The sequence below is a fragment of the Scophthalmus maximus genome, chromosome 10 (genome assembly GCF_022379125.1).
Source record: "Scophthalmus maximus strain ysfricsl-2021 chromosome 10, ASM2237912v1, whole genome shotgun sequence".
In the NCBI taxonomy this organism is placed as follows: Eukaryota; Metazoa; Chordata; class Actinopteri; order Pleuronectiformes; family Scophthalmidae; genus Scophthalmus; species Scophthalmus maximus.
In genome coordinates, this window is record NC_061524.1 from 21578860 (window position 1) to 21597431 (window position 18572).

General features: G+C 46.8%; 1 protein-coding gene across 1 annotated transcript; it reads left to right on the forward strand.

Annotated features, from left to right (window-relative positions):
- The first annotated feature begins 4830 nt into the window (after window positions 1-4830).
- Window positions 4831-16886, forward strand: onecutl (one cut domain, family member, like). The gene is made up of 3 exons (XM_035607985.2): window positions 4831-5206; window positions 5710-7095; window positions 13523-16886. The coding sequence occupies exons 2-3, from the start codon at window positions 6048-6050 to the stop codon at window positions 13831-13833; spliced, it is 1359 nt and encodes a 452-aa protein (XP_035463878.1). The 5' UTR covers window positions 4831-5206; window positions 5710-6047; the 3' UTR covers window positions 13834-16886.
- The last annotated feature ends 1686 nt before the right edge of the window (window positions 16887-18572 follow it).

Below are 18572 nucleotides of genomic sequence, written 5' to 3' on the forward strand. Positions count from 1 at the left end.
CGTGTTACGAGTTAATATGGTGTTGTTTCCCAAATCAGGGCTAATTTTCTGCCACTATCATTTCCATTATAATTTTGTATTTTTTTTTATTTCCTTCAGATCTTATCCGGTGGAATTAATTCACTTATCGTTTATTCACATTGTGATCCGCGCAGCCGCCAGGTCTCGTTGTAATAATTGATTGTATCGATCGCTCCGGGAGGGAAATAAAGAAAAAAGGCGTTGTGTCACATTCAGGGACTCATTCATATGATATTAGGACAGTTTTCATTTCAATGTTTAAATGTTAAGAAGTTACTTTAGATTCATTTATGTTTTAAATATCGGAAATATTAATTTTATTTCATTTTATGATTTTAAATCTGTCGCTATTGTAGTTTCTTGCATTTACAGACATACGGTGTGTTTTAGAAAATGTTGTCTATAAAAAAAGTAAATCAGTTATAGTCTATTTTTAACGATTCATACTGCTGAGAAGAATAACAAATAAAAACGGAAGTGATAACCAATGGATTCCTCCTATGTTCTAAAATAATGATTAAGATCATATTTAAAGTCGGAAAGCTTTTATTTGTGGAGGTGAACTTCCTGTAGTGTTTTAAACTCGACCTGCTCGAAGTCACGTAGTCATTTATTTTTTCATTCTAACAAATAAAGTTTCATACATTTGAAAACCAAAGCGCTGCTCGAGCATGTGGAGTTGACTTTTATTAAATATAGCTTATAGAATAAATAAATAAATAAATACACTTTCTTCAGAATTTTTATTTCATTTTGACTTTTACTGGTGACTACTGGCGATTACTAGTTAATAATGATAATAATAATAATAATAATAATAACAGAATCAGTGGCATATTGAGGGAATTCATATCTCATTAGTTCTAGTGAGCAGAAAACGTTTGTCTGTGTGTGTGTATGTGTGTGTGTGTGTGTGTGCTCAGGAAGTTAAAGAGAACATTCTTCAGTGTGTGTGTGTGTGTGTGTTGTGTTGTTGTTTCCATCTTTGTTTTGCTTTTTGGTTCTGGAAGAAAATGAAACACACAGTTTGGAATATATATATAGACACATATTTGTCTGAAATGATTTTGTATTAGATGAGGTAAAAAATGGTGATTGAGATTCAGAGGCTGCTTTGAACGCATCATACATGCAGAGACAGGAAGTGACAACAGGTCTCACGTCCCAGGTCACCTCATCACCTTGTTGTCCTTGATAGTATTGATTATCATGATGAGGAACACATCAAAAACACTGATGAAAAATATGTATTTATATTTACCTTAACAACTTGAATTTTGATTCATAAAAGATGATTCAAACATGAAGCATTTATTAAGTTGTTTTTTATAGTTCTGTTTGTTTGTGAGTGCAGTTATTGTGTCATAAAAAGGTTGAATACGCATCGACTTATTTTGCATTTCAAAATAAGGGAAATTAAAATTCTGACTGCCCAGACTGTATTTTATGCAAATATGTACCTATGTATTATTTGTATTAATATACCTCGGTGTTATATGTATTAATATACATGTATATGTATTAATATACAGTTGTTTTATATGTATTACTATACATTTGTGTTATATATATCAATATACATTTTTGTTATTTGTATTAATATACATTTATATATATTCATATACATTTGTGTTATATGTATTAATATACCTGTGCTATGTGTATTCATATACCTTTGTGTTATATGTATTACTTTACATTCGTGTTATATATATTATAATACATTTGTGTTATTTGTATTAATATACCCTTGTGTTGTATGTATTCATATACTTTTGTGTAATTTGTATTCATATACCTTTGTGTTATACGTATTACTATACATTTGTGTTATATATATGAATATACCTTTGTGTTATAAGTATTACGTTTGTGTTATTTGTATTATATACCTTTGTGTTATATGTATTAATATACCTTGTGTTATATGTATTAATATACCTTTGTGTTATATATATTAATATACCTGTATATAGGTATATATTAAAGACAATAAATAATTTGGAAATTTAACTGAATGTATCATGTTCTGCACTGTGTGTGTGTGTGTGTGTGTGAGTGTGTGTGTGTGTGTGTGCTTGCTGTTCACTGACACACACACACACACACACACGGTGCAGAAGAGAAGTCAGTAGATAGTTTCAGTTGTCATGTCTAGCAGTCATTACAGTTTGATGGCTCACGCGCGTTTTGTGATAAAAATAATGCATTCGGGATATTCCAGGTCAGATGAAAACAAATTGACTAGTATAGACCCTGCATCATGATTATTATGATTATTATTATTATTACATTTTGCACGATAGACAAAAATTACGTATCGATATTGAAAGAGTGTTGACACGTGGATTTCCTTCTTTACGCGAAAACCTCTATGAATGGAGGAATGAACCGAGGCTGAGGTTCTTCTCCTCCACAGATGGACGCTGCGTCTCTCTCTCTCTCTCTCTCTCACACACACACACACACACAGACACACGCACAACGAGTCAATATCTCTGTCAAAACTGCAGCCGCGCGCGCGTGCGCTCCATCCATTATCATTTACCAACAAGTGATCACGATTACTCGGTGATTAAACAGCAGATTTGAGGGGCGAGTGTAAATGCGGGATGAATAATGTTGCTCGGTTAAGTTGCAGCAGCAGCAGCAGGACCAGGATGTCTGCGGGCCTCTGGGCCACACGTCACGTCCACGCGGCTGCAGTAAATATCACGGGTCTGCTTATTTCCCCCCCCTCCTCTAATAAAATATCATTTATGAATATTGACATCGCTGCAAACTGTTTTTTCTCTGGTTGTGTATCCCACCACCGGTGAAGGAACCCTTCCCCTCCCTGGCACCTCCTTCGCATGAGTCTGTTTGTTTTTCCCCTGCACGTGGTCATTTTCAGGTCACAGCGACGTCCCCTGACCCCTGACCCCCTCGCTATTGGCTTCTTGCAATAGTGGCGACGCGGAATTCGATGCGGCCACTCGTCCCTCAGGATGGACGCATCGGCTAAATGGTTCAAAAATCTAAAACGCGCTCAATATTGACTTTAGATTAAAAGCTTATTCCGCAGCCGCCGATTCTAAAGTCACTTTGGATAAGGGCCGCAGCTAAATGGCTCCAGCGTGAGATGCCCCTCGCTGTATTTATTGCCTGCGCTTGTAATGGAGGCTCCGGGGTTCCGATGTGCGGCTCTCGCTGTGAGGACAGTGGCCGGGATGAGAGGAACGCCCCCCCCCCCCCCCCGCCGGTGATTTGAAGATTTCAAGCTAAAAAAATAAAAATAAAACATCAGTGCAATGTAAATAGATGTATCATCATAACTGCTCATTGCGCAGAACTGCAGCATTATTCCAGAACGCAAAGCCCAGAACCTGCGCGCCCCGCAGCCAGCAAGGCTCCCCGGGTTTTTCCAGCCACAGAAGGTGAACTTTCACCCCGACCTCCTTTTTTATTTTCGCTCTGTAGCTGTTGACCATTTTTTTTTTTTTTTTTTTTACCTCCAGCTACTCGCCAGCCATACACGCATCCCTCCGTGCTGGCTGCGCGCAGGGCGGATCGATAGGGCAGCATCTGCTCCGGGAAGCCGGCGGTCCCACACCGCGCACCGCTCCGCTGTTTCCAAACGCCAGAACTGCTCATCTCTGAAAATTAAACTGACAGACAGATATGATTAGTATGCGCTCTGCCTCCCGTGCTCCTCTCTCCGAGGCCGGTGGCGCGCACGGGCACGCACGCACGCACGGGGCCTGACCATGCAGACTAGATGTATATTTATATGCTTCTTATAAACACACGCCGGCGCCAGCGCGCTCATAAATGAACACTGGTCTCCTGCATGTGGGACATACGTGCACGCACTCACAAAGCAAGAGTGGCACTCACACAGTCTACACGTGTGTGTGTGTGTGTGTGTGCGCGCTCTCATACACACTTATAAAACACACGCGCGCGCGCGCACACACACACATGCACACACAATCGATTTACACAAAATTACTTTCAGTGAACAGTCTTTGCGCGTGCACTTGAGCCCGCATGCACGCGCACCCAGCAGACCAGGCCTGCATTGGGTCTGCTCGCGAAAAGTGGGATTTTGCATTTTTTTCAATTCATTTTTTGTCTTAACCCAACAAGAGTCAGGAAAATGAAGAAATACAAACCGTGGTGCTAAACAGTCAGGGACATTTACAGGGGGGACGGGGGGGGGGGGGTTGTCTGGTTCGAGGAGGGAAGAGCATGGTGTAAATGGATAGATTTTATTTCTTCCGGAGTCAATACGTTAGTGAGGCGAGTCACATTAAACGCATATTCACACTTAATTCTGTTTTTTAATCATCTCGTGGCCTTTTTTTCAACTTCTCCCGCCCTGTTGTCATTAATTTAAGACCAGAGTTTTTCAAAAAATCATGCCAATGATCAAAGTCAAAAAACGAAATTCATTTTTTTGTTGTTGTACATTATCGATGTTGCAGCAACAACGCGAGATCAGCCGCAGCCAGAAGGTCCATTGATCAGAGCCAATAAACGGCTCGCGCGCGGCAGAACGATCGGGGATGTGCGCGCACAATAATTCCTAAGTTGTGCGCGCAATCAGCTGAAGAAGGTTTAACCTGTGGGGTTAGCGAGAAAGGGAGCGTCTCCATCCACCCCCCCCCACCCCGCAGAGAAAGGGTTAATTGGAGTAGGAATTTCATCGCACATCTGTCAGATTTTTAAGGCCGTGACGCACTGAAAGCGGAGAGTCAATGTGAGCAAGGGGGGAGGAGGGGGGGGGAGCAGGGGGAGGAGGAGAGGGAGAAAGAGTTGGTGGTGAGATCGATGAAGTGGCAGCAGAGGGAAGAGGAGGAGGAGGAGGAGGGAAAATCTCACGAGATAATGAAAGACGAAGAAGAGGAGAGCTGCTAGTGTTAGAGCGCGGAAAAAGGAAAACGAGACTAGACCCCGCAGAATTCTCTGAGACTGGAAAACAAAGAGGGGTAAAAAAAAATATAAAAAAAATACGGGGGCAACGGAGGCAGACAGAGAGCTTCTGTACACCCGCAGATGGTTTTCTTTCTTGGTGAATGTTGCACCCCGGGGCGCAGCGGACCAATTGTGTGAATCTGCAGGGCTGCTCGGCGACACATCGGGGAGATGCTCAGGACGGACAACGGCCGCGGACGCGCTCTGAGAAGTGGACACTGAAAACAAGGTAGGAGCCGTGGAGCCTGTCGGAGGCTTCTTTCTTTCTCCCTCTCCCCCTGAGTCGTCGTCGTCGTGCTCGGTGTTTAGTTATCGCCTCGCATCGTGCCATTCGTGCGCGAATGGTGCAAATACGCAAACGCGCCGCGCGCGCGCGCGCTTGCACTTGTGCATTTTTAAGCCTTTAACTTTGCATGAGAACGGGAGGGAAAAACAAACAAAAATAAATCTCCCGTTCTCATTCCGAGACGAGATTTGGGCTGAAGTGATTAAAAACGTGGACATCAGTGTTCCCCGCATCACGTGTGAGGTCACATCACTTGAATCCGTCTGTTGTTTTCTGTTTTTGGAGGCGGGGGGGGGACGCATGAGCGCAAATTAGCCTCTAAGACGAAACACGCGAACGTTCCTTTGCTGTTCCCCCCCGCCCCCGTCTTTTTCTTTCCTTCTCCGCGACGATGGAAGTTTAAAGATGCAGCGGACTAACCCGTCGCCCCGTCTTGTCTCCCGCAGGCACAAAGCGAAGCCCCGGCACCAGAGAGACGAGCGGCGGCACAAGTGAGAATAAAAAAAAAAACCCCACAGTTAAAGCTCCTGCTGCTGCTGCTGCGGCCAAACTCGATTTCTGGCAGTTTGTGAGGGAGTTTGGAGACAGTACTTAACGTTATCAGATAATTAATTAGACACCCCATAAGCCCGGAAATCAATTAATTCACAAATCAATAAATCCATAGTCTGGTGTAAGGAGAGCCCTTGCAGACTGTTCGCCCGGCTGCTGAACAACAATAACAAGAGGGGAGCAAGGACGCGCAGGGGCCCGACAAAGTCCACTTTATTCGCTGAAATTGAAGATGGATGGGAGTCTAGGAGAGATGTCCCTCCACACTCACTCCGACCTGGCTCACAGCCAGGACGGCAGGGCCATGATGCACTCGCGGGACCTTTCAGCTGCCTTCCCCAGGCCCTCCCTCGGGGGCCCCTCCATGTCTCTGGAGCCCGAGCCCCGTCCGGCTGGCTTCGACCACTCCATGTCGGCACTGGGCTACAGCGGCGACTCCCCGTCCAGCTCGGGCAGTACCTACACCACCCTGACCCCCCTGCAGCCCTTCGATGACAAGTTCCACCACCACCACCATCATCACCACCCTTGCCTGCCCGTCAGCAACGTCATCGGCAGCTTCACCCTCATGCGCGAGGACCGAGGCCTCGGCACCAACTTCTACAACCCCTATGGCAAGGACCTCGCCATGTCCCAAAGCCTGTCGCCCCCCTCCACGGGTTCAGGCCTCAGCTCCTCCATGCACGGCTATGGCAGTCTGGGCAACAGCCCCAATGGCAATGCAGGCCAGATGCTCCACAGTGGCTACGACATCCACGGAGGGAGCCTCTTCTGCAGAACATCGGACTTCGGCCGCGAGATCTCGCCACCCGGCCTCGGAGGCGGCGACGTGGCAGTGGGGCATCAGTTGAATAAGATGGAGGCGCACCAGCATGTCACGGGCCACCACCCTCACATCTACAGCCAGCATTACCAGCCCCACCACCACCCGAGCCAGCAGGCCTCCAAGGTGAGCGAGCACCTGCACTCCTCGTCGTCCGCCTCGTCCTCACCCGGCGAGGGCATGCTGCCGGGCTTGCAGGGCAGCGGAGGCGGCAACGGGGAGGAGATCAATACCAGGGACGTGGCCCAGAGGATCATCACTGAGCTGAAGCGGTACAGCATCCCCCAGGCCATCTTCGCCGAGAGGGTTCTGTGTAGGTCACAGGGCACGCTGTCTGACCTCCTGAGGAACCCCAAGCCGTGGGGCAAGCTCAAGTCCGGCCGCGAGACCTTTAAGAGGATGTCCCGCTGGCTGCAGGAGCCCGAGTTTCAAAGAATGGCCTCTCTCCGGCTGGAGGGTAAGATCTGCCTTTGCTCTCTATCTGCCTTGCACACACACACACACACACACACACACACACACACACACACACACACACACACACAGAAATCACAACAACAAACAGACACACTCTCTCCCCTGGTTTTCCCCAAACGCCCCCCTCCTCCATGTCTCCCAAAAAAAAAACCCCTCCAGTAATCAGTATGCAGCTCAGGTTGAGACATGAGGAAAAGCAAAAGCATCACACTGATGTTTCTCTTCTTCACACCACTGTGAGTGTACCACCGGAATCTCTATTGTCTCAACGGCCTGGTACGAGGAACTGCCCAGCACATTGAGGACAGTTTTCCAGGAGGAAAAAGGGGCCATATGTGCCGTTCCTTTGTTTACTTTGCTCCCAAACAGCTCCTATTGATTTGTACAGTAGCTACAATCCCCCCCCCCCCCCCCCCCCCCCCCCCCCCAAAAAAAAAGCCACAGACATTTGCCCTCCTGTTAAATGAACCGTGAAGATCAGCTTCAGCAGCGGTTGGGCAATCTAATCGCTTTTGAGGCCACAAAATAATTTGTGCCGAAACGCCACTCTGGAGCGATTGATTAATTCGAGCAGTGATTTATAGCAGCTCGGCGCGTGGCCGAAGTTGAGTTGGCAAAGTAGCTGATGCAAATTAGAGCGGAGCGTTTTGCCAGACGTCTTTTATCAACGTCGTCACCGAGGCAATTACGGCGGAGCTAAATACAAATGTTCTGCTCCGAGGCAGCACCTCCCAGGTTGGTGAGATTCTTCACATCGACAAGCGTGTTGTCTTCATAGAACTATTTTGTTCATAGAATGATCAAATTCATCAGCAGGTCTCTCAAAGTCACAGATTTGCTTCCTTTTTTTTCTTCTGTTTTGAAGTCAATTATGTGTTTTTAAGATCAGCTGTCTTTAGGCCCTAAGAGATACTGATTCATTTTAATTTTATTGTGGACGTATGATAATTTTGGGGGAAAATAATAAAGAAACAGTCAAAAAAAAATCATTAGCCGCAGGCGCAGTAGCAGTTCGAAAGGCACATTGCAATCTGCGACTTTGACATTTGCTATTCTTCGGGGATGCGAATTGAAGACACAACAGCACGCTGTACAGTGCCGCGTTACAGCGTCGCGCCTCCATGGGGACTCGGGGGCCCATCTGATACACGGCGCACAGAGGGAAGAGCCGCGTGAACACAGTAATGTGAGACGAGCACAGACGAGGGGTCTGCTCACTGCGGGGGGCCTGAGAGCCGAGCGCGTGTGCGCGAGCCGGCCCCGGTTGATCACTGCGTTTTTTCCGCTCCCTGTCAGCAGCTCGACTGATTAAGCTCACCAACACAATGGGGTTCATAGGTAATGATTGTGCACTCTTGCAATCCCTTCACAATTATTGATCTTTGATTGTTTGGCTCTGAGAGCACATGTGTACATCCTCCATTTAGCAAAGCGTTACACCAATCACACGTGGACCCTCTTATCTGGAGACGGGTTTGTTCTGCAATTCCACAGAAATGTGGCTTGATGAATCCAATCACCCGTTTTTTTGGGGTTTTTTTGGGGGGGGGGGGGGGGCTGTGTATGCAAAGCGCCTGCTCCCGAGCGGCCCTTTGTTCCTTTAAGCTGATTTTCTAATCATCAATCATTCGCTCTTTGTTTGCAGCATCCCTGTTCCTTCATCTTAGCGTACACAAACATTATTTTAACGAGTCGGTGCTCGGCGTCCGAGCAGCCAATCAATCAGACTCATAAAAAATTAAAGCCCCTACACAGAGACGTGTGCTTATGCCTGACAATGCCCCTCTCTCTCTCTCTCTCTCTCTCTCTCTCCGCTCCCACACACTCTCAAATTGCATATTTAGTTCTTGGCAAAGCCACAATTTAGACAGCTCGGCACTTTTCTACATAACCTACTTTCCAATGGGGGTTGTTGTGTTTTTTCTCAACACCCCCGCCCCCCCCCCCCCCCCCCCCCCCCCCCCCCCCCCCCCCCCCCCCCCCCCCCCCCCCCTCCCAGCCAACCCCCTTTTGTTTAATTACAAGCGGCTATTGATTTCCATGGGAAAGAGCAGCACGCCTTGCCCACACACACCTCGGCCGCATCGGCGAAATCGAGACTGGAATTTGAATGTGCGTTGCCCCGTGCTCCCCAGTCTGAAGATAGCTCAAGTGCTCTCTCTGCTTCACGCCCTCAAGTTTTTAAGATGATCCACGTTAATGCAACACTCGCTCAAATACATAAAAGGCCCCTTCAGTGTCAACCAGCGGCCCCGCGTTATTTCCATAACTGCGTCTCCTGTTAATGGAGGGCTGCAGGCTGGACGCACGGCGATTATGGAATGAAGTTGCTGCCATTTTGTGTTCTCAAATAATTGTCTTTCTGCAGAGACGTTTTGCTAAACACGGAGGAGGTGATCTCTCGGATTTATCCGCAGTATCTTGTTTGTTTGCTTTCTATGCGTGTGTGTGTGTGTGTGTGTGTGTGTATGCTCTATGGATTACTGCGCTGTATATGAGATGCATCTCCAGCCCCAACCTCAGGCAGTGGAGGAGGCAATCAGGATTTAGTTGGAGAAGAAGGCCGGATAAAGAGCGTACAGCGATGCTCCGACACTTAAAGTCGAGGGGGGGGGGATCAGAGACTATAACTTTAAAGATGATGGCCGAAGCCCTTGAATAAAGGTCTAAATGAATAAGAAAGGTCAATGCGGTTTACGTGTCGGCTCCAGTGCCGGCACCACCCCCACAGTAATGAAAGCCACAAAGCCTTGTCCACCTCTCGCCGCATACAGTCCACATTCGGCCGGCGAGGCTCAAAGGTCAAAGCCGATTCCATTTGCATGCCGGGAATTGCAAAGAGGCCCGCGTTGCCTTCGCTGCGCAACGCCAAACGAACAGGGCTTGTTTTTGTTTTTGCTTTTTTTTAAATTTTTTTTTTTTTATCTGGCTCCTGCAGCTCCCCCCACTCCGGAGCTGAAGGGGTTAACCAGCCTCTGTGGGTCGAGGAGTCTGAGCTGCACAGATTTAATCAATAATTTCTATCAGCCCCTGGCCCAAGAAATCAGCAGGGGGTGGGCTGGGGCTGCAGGGAGGGGTGTGTGTGTGTGGGGGGGGGGGGTCTCTGGCTAGGAGGGGAGGTGTAGGTTGAGACGCCGGGGGGTAGGGAAAGGGCTTTCGATCACGTTTCAGCAACACGAGACAGGGGCGTACATCATGATTAGGGGCTGTTCCCACGATCATAAGAAGCCTATAGGGGAATATTTATGTCTCCATGAGTAGCCCCAGCACCGGGGATTTATAGCATGGTAATTGTGAGCCTTTTACACATGATTACAGCATAAGGAAGCATTTACTTAATGGTCGGCGTTGTGATCGTCCGTAAGGGAGAGAGCCGATGGAAGCGGGAGGAGGAGGAGGAGGAGAGCTGCAGGACACCCCGACTCCTCCAACGAGCCATAAATCCACGCTACAAGCAAGCTAGCCAGCGCTATCGTGTCATTCCTTTCATTACTACATGAGCCGAGAGTGCACCGCTGTATATACCTTCTATAGCTGCGGCCCACCTCCCAACCCCCAACCCAGAAATATTGATGGTGTGGATGGTGTAACGCCTGTGAAAAATGTAGCATTTGGAGAGAGAGAGAGAGAGAGAGAGAAAGAAAAAGGAGAAGAAATTTCACTTGTAGTGATATTGACATGCCGCTGACATCGAGGCCTGTTCGGATTTTAATGAGACGTCGTTCGATAACTCTCAGAAAAATGCAAACAAGCTCTGGATGCCTAAACGCTAACAGGCCCCTGTAATCTCGAGTTGACAAGGGTGCATCCCCGAGTCATAACATTTCCTTCAGATAATGATTTTAGAGGCGGCTGTGTGCGGGGAATTCACGGCCAGATTTATGCACGTCAAGTCGAGTGCTTGAGTTTCAGAAACTCCGCTGGACGGTGCCGCGCGCCCACGCGTGACCCCGGACCCCCCGGCTCCGATGCTGCTGCCATGGCGACTGCCGCGATGGAGGAGACGGCAGTGAGGTCGCACTTATTTCTCGAGCGCTCGGCTAATGAGGGAAATTCGCCACAGCCAGTTTGCGGAGCGAAGAGCCGGTCATACAGTAAACATCAGCGGCCGCTCGCCGTGTGAGACGTTTCTCAATAGCACGACGTGAGCCAATCAGCTGAGCCCGCTCTGTCGAGAGCAAAAGGCAGCGTTTGTGGTCAATGCCATGTGTGTTCGTAAGAAATGTGTTCTCCGTGCGTCAGGGTTTTGAAATAGGGGATTTTTCGAGGCATTTGCCAGCTGATATGTCCATCTCGTCAGGATCAATAATAGAGTCAATAATGGAGTTCATAAACCCTGTTTCCTTACAACAAGTGAAGACGTCTGGCGGTGCAGCGAGATGATTTCAACCATTTTCCACGACCTTGTTTCAAGGATTTTTTTCTGTCCTTTTCCTCTGCATTTTTCCAAAATAGCTGTAGTTGTTCCTGTTTTGGTGGATTTCTCAACTTATTGTGAGGAAATAATACCTAAGAAATACCTTTGGTTTTGTTAGTGAATGCTGTTTTCGTTTGGAAAAAAGTGTCCAATTATTCAGCGTTTCAACACGTGAACTCTCGAAAGACAACGTTCAACATTATACGGTCTGAATTTAGCGCCGTGCCGAATCAAAGTTATTGCACTTGCAAAATAATACAGCCCAAAATGAGGAGACTTTTGTCTTCGGTTCGCAGGCCCCTATTAAATAAAAGCCCATCGATCCTTCCCCGCTGGGTGTGCTGGCGTGCACGTGCACGCTCCGACGCGTGGAGTGCACAAACCCCAATGCTTACACTTAGAAACGCCTTTGATACCATCAGCAAAACGGTCGCTCAGCCGCACGGCGCTGATTGAAACCTCTTGAAAGTGTGCATTTAGGTAATTGCATGACTCCCCCAAATATGTTTTAGTCCACTTAAGGCTTCTAAACACCCCGGGCAACGCCGACGCTGCTTGTTTCACTCACCCCTGACGTCACCTCGCCCTTAATAGAAAATAAATTAGTTCCCGCCTAAAGTGATTATTACTCACTCGCTGCCGCCACATGTAAATGACTTTTATGAGAAACTAATGATGTTGGAGTGTCTGCTAAGGTAAAGGGAAGAGAGGAAGTGGAAGGAGATGGACAGAGAAAAAGGGCGAGGGAGGGGAGGGGGAAGTTGGCTCGGTACACAAAGGCAGAGGTTGGTGTTGTGTTTCCTGTAAATACAGAATTACAGCATGTTGGAGGTGAAAGGTTCAGCGGCGGGTATGCAGAGGAGCATGCAGCCTGAATTTCAAAATGCTCGTCTGATTCTCAAAATGGATCTGGATGTCAACCCACACACATCAGGCCCTTTTTTTTTTCCTCACTGAACTAAAATGTGAAAAAAAATTAGCAGGACAATTTATTTCATTTTTTTCTCAAATCTGAGACTTTTCCTCATTGACGACATAAATGAGCGGGCAGCGACATATACCCCAGAGCCTGAGTTTTTCTTTTCATATCGTGGTCGGCGTGAGCAAGACTCCCATTAAGATACAAATCACCTCGAGACTTCATCGCCTCGATTAACACTTACAAAGTTTGAATACGGTCGATTCTGACACGGAGCTGATGCAGCAAAAACTATCGCGATAATGTTCTAATCCTCTGTGGACACAGGGATATATTAAGGAAAGCAGCAGCTGCCTAAAATGTGACAACTGCAGCCATCAGTTTATTTTAAACACTCACAAGATGTTGAAATAAATCAAATGTGATACTCACAAATCTGCAAATGAATTCATCTTTGACATGTCTTACATTTGTCTCTCACTTTGCCCTAAGTGTTGTTTTCTCCTGGGTTAATATAATAATGTACATGCAGGAGTAAAGGCCAGTACATAAGCGCTGTGATTCCTTGTAGTAGAACAAAGCTACTAAGAGGGCGGCAAAAAGATTGTGACCGTTTGTGTCCTTGAATGTGATTTCTTTTTTGGAAGACGTTGCCTTTGCCAGGAGATGCCGATTTTGCACTATTGTCTTTCAGCCTCGATCTATGTAAGCAATGTTTAAAAAAAAAAAAGAAGGGGGGGGGGGGGCGGTAGAGCATAATGAAAACCATGAAGGAAAACTTTAGAGCCTCGGCCTGCATGTAGTTATCTGTTTTATCCCAGCAGCCTCACGCCGGCTCACTGGCAATGCGATGTGATAGGTCGCACATCTTGATTCCTTTAGAGCACAATGAAGCAAGCTGCTGATTCATCTCTTTTGACTAATCAAAGTTGCTTAGCTAATCTGTTTCCTCTCGACAAATCCACTTTCCCTCAGCTTTATCCATTTGTCCTAGTTAGCCAGCCGGTCTGTTAGCAAACCCGTTTCCCCCTTTCCTTTTTATTAATTTGACTCGTATCCCTCTGCCCGCAGCCTGCAAGAGGAAGGAGCAGGAGCAGAGCAAGCTGGAGCGCAACCAGGGCCCAAAGCGCACCCGGCTGGTGTTCACGGACCTGCAGCGGCGCACGCTCATGGCCATCTTCAGGGAGAACCACCGCCCGACCAAGGACCTGCAGGTCACCATCTCCCAGCAGCTGGGCCTGGAGCTGTCCACCGTCAGCAACTTCTTCATGAACGCCCGCCGACGCAACATCAACAAGTGGGCAGACGAGGGCCGCCCCTCCTCCACGGGTTCCTCGGGCTCCAGCGTTTCCTCCTCCGCAGTGTCCTGCAGCACAGCGTGATGACGTACCGCCGAGGAGGGCGCGGTCGGGGAGGGCGCCGAGGGAGCAAGGGGGCACATAGACTGGTCTGGGCAGAGATCAGCCGTAATAAATGTCCTCCTCGTTATCAGAAGGAGCGACGGAGCCAGCTGTTATAGATGATATTATGAAGATGAAGCATTTTCCCAAACCAAAGTCGAAACGCTCCCTTGAAATGGAAGGGGGCGATACCCAGAGTGATATGATCGCAGGATGTGAGGTCCTGCTTGTATAGTCAAGGGTGCCAAGATGATTTGACTCGATAGACGAGTCGCACCCTTACATAGACGCCATCTCATTGCATTATTTTGATTATGTAGATTAGAGATAATGAGGGTATTACAAATCAGGAGGAAGCATATTTTGGCGTACCTTCAAATCCATCGCCATCTCTCCAAATGTGAAGAATCAAGGTGTCGTTTGCTCACACCTGGAGAGCTCCATCGTGTAACATCTTAATCAAAAACTGTTCACCATCATCCAAAGACGTTGATCCGACCCCCAGTGTGCCCCACAAATATCCTGTCCTGCTTTTCCTCGAGAATCAAGGGGAAAGAGGAAGAGAAGGCTTTTTTTTTAACTTCACAATTTTTTTCTTTTTCTGAAGAACCCGATTTCCCTTTCTTAGCATGTGTTTCCATGGTGACGGTTCCCACGTCTTGCGTGGCGTTGTTCTAAACTCGGAGCCTGGAATTATCCGGAGGGTTCTGCAGCGTCCGTGACTTCCAGCTGTCAATCATTAACCATCAACAGGAGCCTTTCCTGTGCTTTGTGAAGATGGTCCCGCCTTGAATGAATCAGAGTTTTCGAGGGGGGAACCGCAGTGCACCTCGGCGTACGCCGGGACAGAATCAATAAACACAAGTAGGACGCAGAAAACGGCCTCGTTGGTGCAAACGTCTAGCTTTAAGACTCTCATCGAGCTTCTATATGAAGGCTCCACAGCCATTTTTTTTCAAAATCAAGCCAAAAAAAAAAAGGAGATGACAAACAGCCTTTTGAACACGAAGGCTCCGTGGGGGAAGAGGTACACCTGACACAATGTATAGTGACATTGTAGTATTTTTTTCCACTCATTTTCCAGCAACTGTACACACCTCTGCTCCATATTTTTTTTTACAGATGTCTAGAAAATGGAGGAATGTGATTCTTTCAGCCCTTTTTGTACAGATTTCAAGCACATCGCTCTATTTATAGAAACACATTGGAAGTGCGGGGCAGTTTGTTTCAGCCCTGCAGACGTACAAGGTCATTTTTTGGTCCACAAAGGAACGGCTTTAACATGCCTCCTTATAGCCAATAGTTAAATCAAACCAAGAACGTTTCAAATGCAATTGCTGATCTGATCAATGTATTTATTACTGCATTTGTGTATTTATTGTTTTACCTTTTTATTTCCTCTTTCTATTTATTTGGTTATTTATTTATGCTATCTATATACTGTAAGTATTTATTTAAACAATGCTCTGTATGTCTGTGTGAAACTGAAGACTTTTTTCTGATGGGCACTTTTAGCTGTAGAATCCCATCGTAATACCAAAGATTAACATTGCCTCCCTGAATGTACGGCCTGAATCCCTGAACCCTGAACCCGATCCCGACCCGAACCACCCAGTGATGTTACGTATCTCTCTCTATCCTTAAGGCCTGGCCTTTTGTTTTTTGTTTTTTGTAGAATAATGGGGATTTCTTTACTCTTGCAATTGTCTCTGCGGTCAGCTCTTAACGCCAAGGCCAAAGCTTGTTTGAATGTTGTGATATATATAATTAATAACACTTTGAATAATAATAATAATAATAATAACAACAATGATGATGTGGCATCCCATAGGTTCACAGGTTGCTTGTAAAGTTGTGTTCAGACCAATGCCATCTGGCCGACTGTGTAAGTGTCTGGGGACCCACTTAAAGCACTGTCTGAAGGCCCTGTTGAGTGCGAGTCCTTCAGGGTCACTTGCAAACATGCGTACTGTGTGTCTGCCTGGGGAAATGCATGGTTGTGACCCCCCCTCCCATCTCCCTCACCTGACCCCCCCTCCTCCCCAGTGCAGTGCGGACAGTCTTGTCTATGTCCAGATCCGTGTGATCTCACCGTCCTCCACATACTAAGCCCCTGCCAGTTGTCTCAGTTCCAAGATGGTTCATTCCTGGTTTTGAGGAGGTTCTTAAGGTTTGGATGGTTCCTTGTCTTACTTGGAATTTGGGGTTTCTTCCCATCACTAGGGTTCAGAAGGTGTTAGGATTCATTCCTGAACTTTGAGGTCTGGTGTGTTCCTCGACTTCTGGGGATCTTAGGTTTATGTTGGGATCTGAAAGTCTTATCAGTTGTTCCCGGCCTTGTAGGATCTTCAAGGTTTCTTCCCTCGCCTGCTGGAGTTCTTCTGCTTATATTCTGAAGATGTCTAAATTAGTTGCTAGGCCTCTTAGGCTTGTAGGGTTTGGGCCTGAACCTCTAAGGGTCTTAGGATTTGTCTCTAATCCTTGATTTTGTCGCGAGGCTTTTCGAGGTTCTTAGGGTTTGTCCGTGGTCCTCCATGGTCATGCCGCAACATGCACAGGCATAAGTGGCTTGGTTTTCCGGCAGTTTGAAGGCTGAATGCCTAAATCAGGAGAAATCACCCAAGATCTGATGCTCTGACCCTTGTGTAAATGCTGCCAAAGAGTGGCGAGGCTAGCTTGGTCGTTTTCCACACTCTTTCTCTCGCTCTCTCTCTGTCTTTAACATTGGAAGGGGTGGATTGCCGGGGCCCCCTTCACAGCGTGCACTTGAAAGACGGGCGGTCATGAAAGAGGCCATCGACTTTTTTGCAGACTTCAAAGGGAAGGCCTTTTTCATCCCATCTCCTCTCTGGGTATCTAGTCTGGGGTCCGCTCTTGGCCAGACCTGTGGGCCTTAGGGGGCATTCAAAGGGGGCGGGGGGAGATCAGAGAGGAGACTGAATCGTCCAGAATGAGGACTGTGGTAATGGTGTGTTTGTGTTGGAGAGGTGGGAGGGGGGTTATTCGAGGAACAGGAGGTGTTGGAGTAGTGGGGCATGGAGCTGAATTAAACTTTAATGAGTAACAATTGTAAGCATGCTGAGAGCGAAGGGGGGTGGGGGTTGGGGGGGGGGGGGGTGAAGCTGTGCAGTTGAGTCTGTACAGAGGGGGGGGAAAAGAAAATAAAAGAGCTTGGAGCTTCCTCTGCCAACCCCTGCTCGCTACTGTCATTGTATCAAAGCTGAGGTGACACCTTTCAGGTTTCCCTTTGTCTCCATGACTGGAAGCCTAAAATGGAGACAGAGCTTTTCGTATTGAGCCACCTTCTGCTCCGTGTCAAGCAGGGAAGCTCTTCCCTTTCTGTGCAGAAGGGGGGGGGGGTTAGTGAATCCATTTGGCTGCTGCAGGTGATCCGCATTGCCATTTTAGCCTGCGGCACCCCCTAGTGGCTTTTACAGAAACTTGACCCTGAAAACAAGGCTGGCAGCCGAGGCCGTTGCAGAGCAAGTCTGAGGGCATCGTAAATAATGAAATAGCAGAACTGAAAGCTAATGTATACTTTCAGAATAAAAAAGAAGAAAAGACCAAAAAAATATTATTTTTTTTGATAACTTTTAAACCAAAAAAAAAAAAAAACAAAAAACAACAACCAAAGATTGATGGGTAACTGCTGAATCGTTATGTATCATGGGTAGTTTTAGCAGTTCCCTATCAGAGCTACCGTAGCACTCAGAGGATTCAAAAAAAAAGCACCAGTGGGGTTCCGCGTGCTGATTATTTATGTTACATGAAACAGTATTATGTTGAGCTGGAACTGAGAAACTGACATGAGGCAGCGTCTTCAGATGGAAGTCTCTGTAAACCCCAGTGTCCCCTGTTTGTCCCTGCCCTCGCCCCTGTGTGTACATGAAGACTTTACCCATCTACCTCAACTGTGTGAGATGTTGTGTGGCAAAGATATTCCTTAACCAAAGAATCCATCCTGTCAGGGTGTCTGTCTATCTATCTACCAATCTTATCTATCTATCTATCTTGTCTGTCCATCCGTCTCTTCTTCATGCCTTTTACTCCAAACCAAATGTGCTGGAATCAATCCATAACAGGAGCCGAACAAGGCCCCCGTCCAGCCAAAGCTCAAGTCCCGTATGCTAGAGTGTCCCATTGATCCATGCTCTGTATATAAATAAAATTCTCAAGACCAAAAAAAAAAAAAGGAGGTGACAATCCAAGCAAGGAGGATCTTGCTGTAATCAACGTTGCCTATTCCTTGTTTTCCGAAAAAACTAGAATCATGTGACTTGCTGTAACAGGAAAAGCCCAAGAATCAAGCACCCACCCCAAGATAAAAAAAAAATAAGGTCAGAGGAGACAGAAGCTATTTTTCCACATTTGTAAGCCACCTGTCCCAACCCCATTTTTTCCAAAATGTCTAGTGTAGTTGAAATACTGTTGGATCCCACTGTTGTAAGTAGGAATTATTGAAATCCATACAAAAAGCTTTAAACGGGGAAGAGCTGAGGGAAATATTATATTTGAGTCTACGTTTCCTCAGCTCGGACTCGACCCACCATGCTTTATCGTGCCATTCTTGTCCATGTGTTAGACTTACTAATGAATGTGGCTAACCAACCAAAGGCTTTAAAATATTTAGAAAAAAGATACACAACACTTTAAACGTCAATCATGGTGGGACATTTTGTATCAACAACTAAAGAAAATCCCTTTGAATACCTCATGTGAAA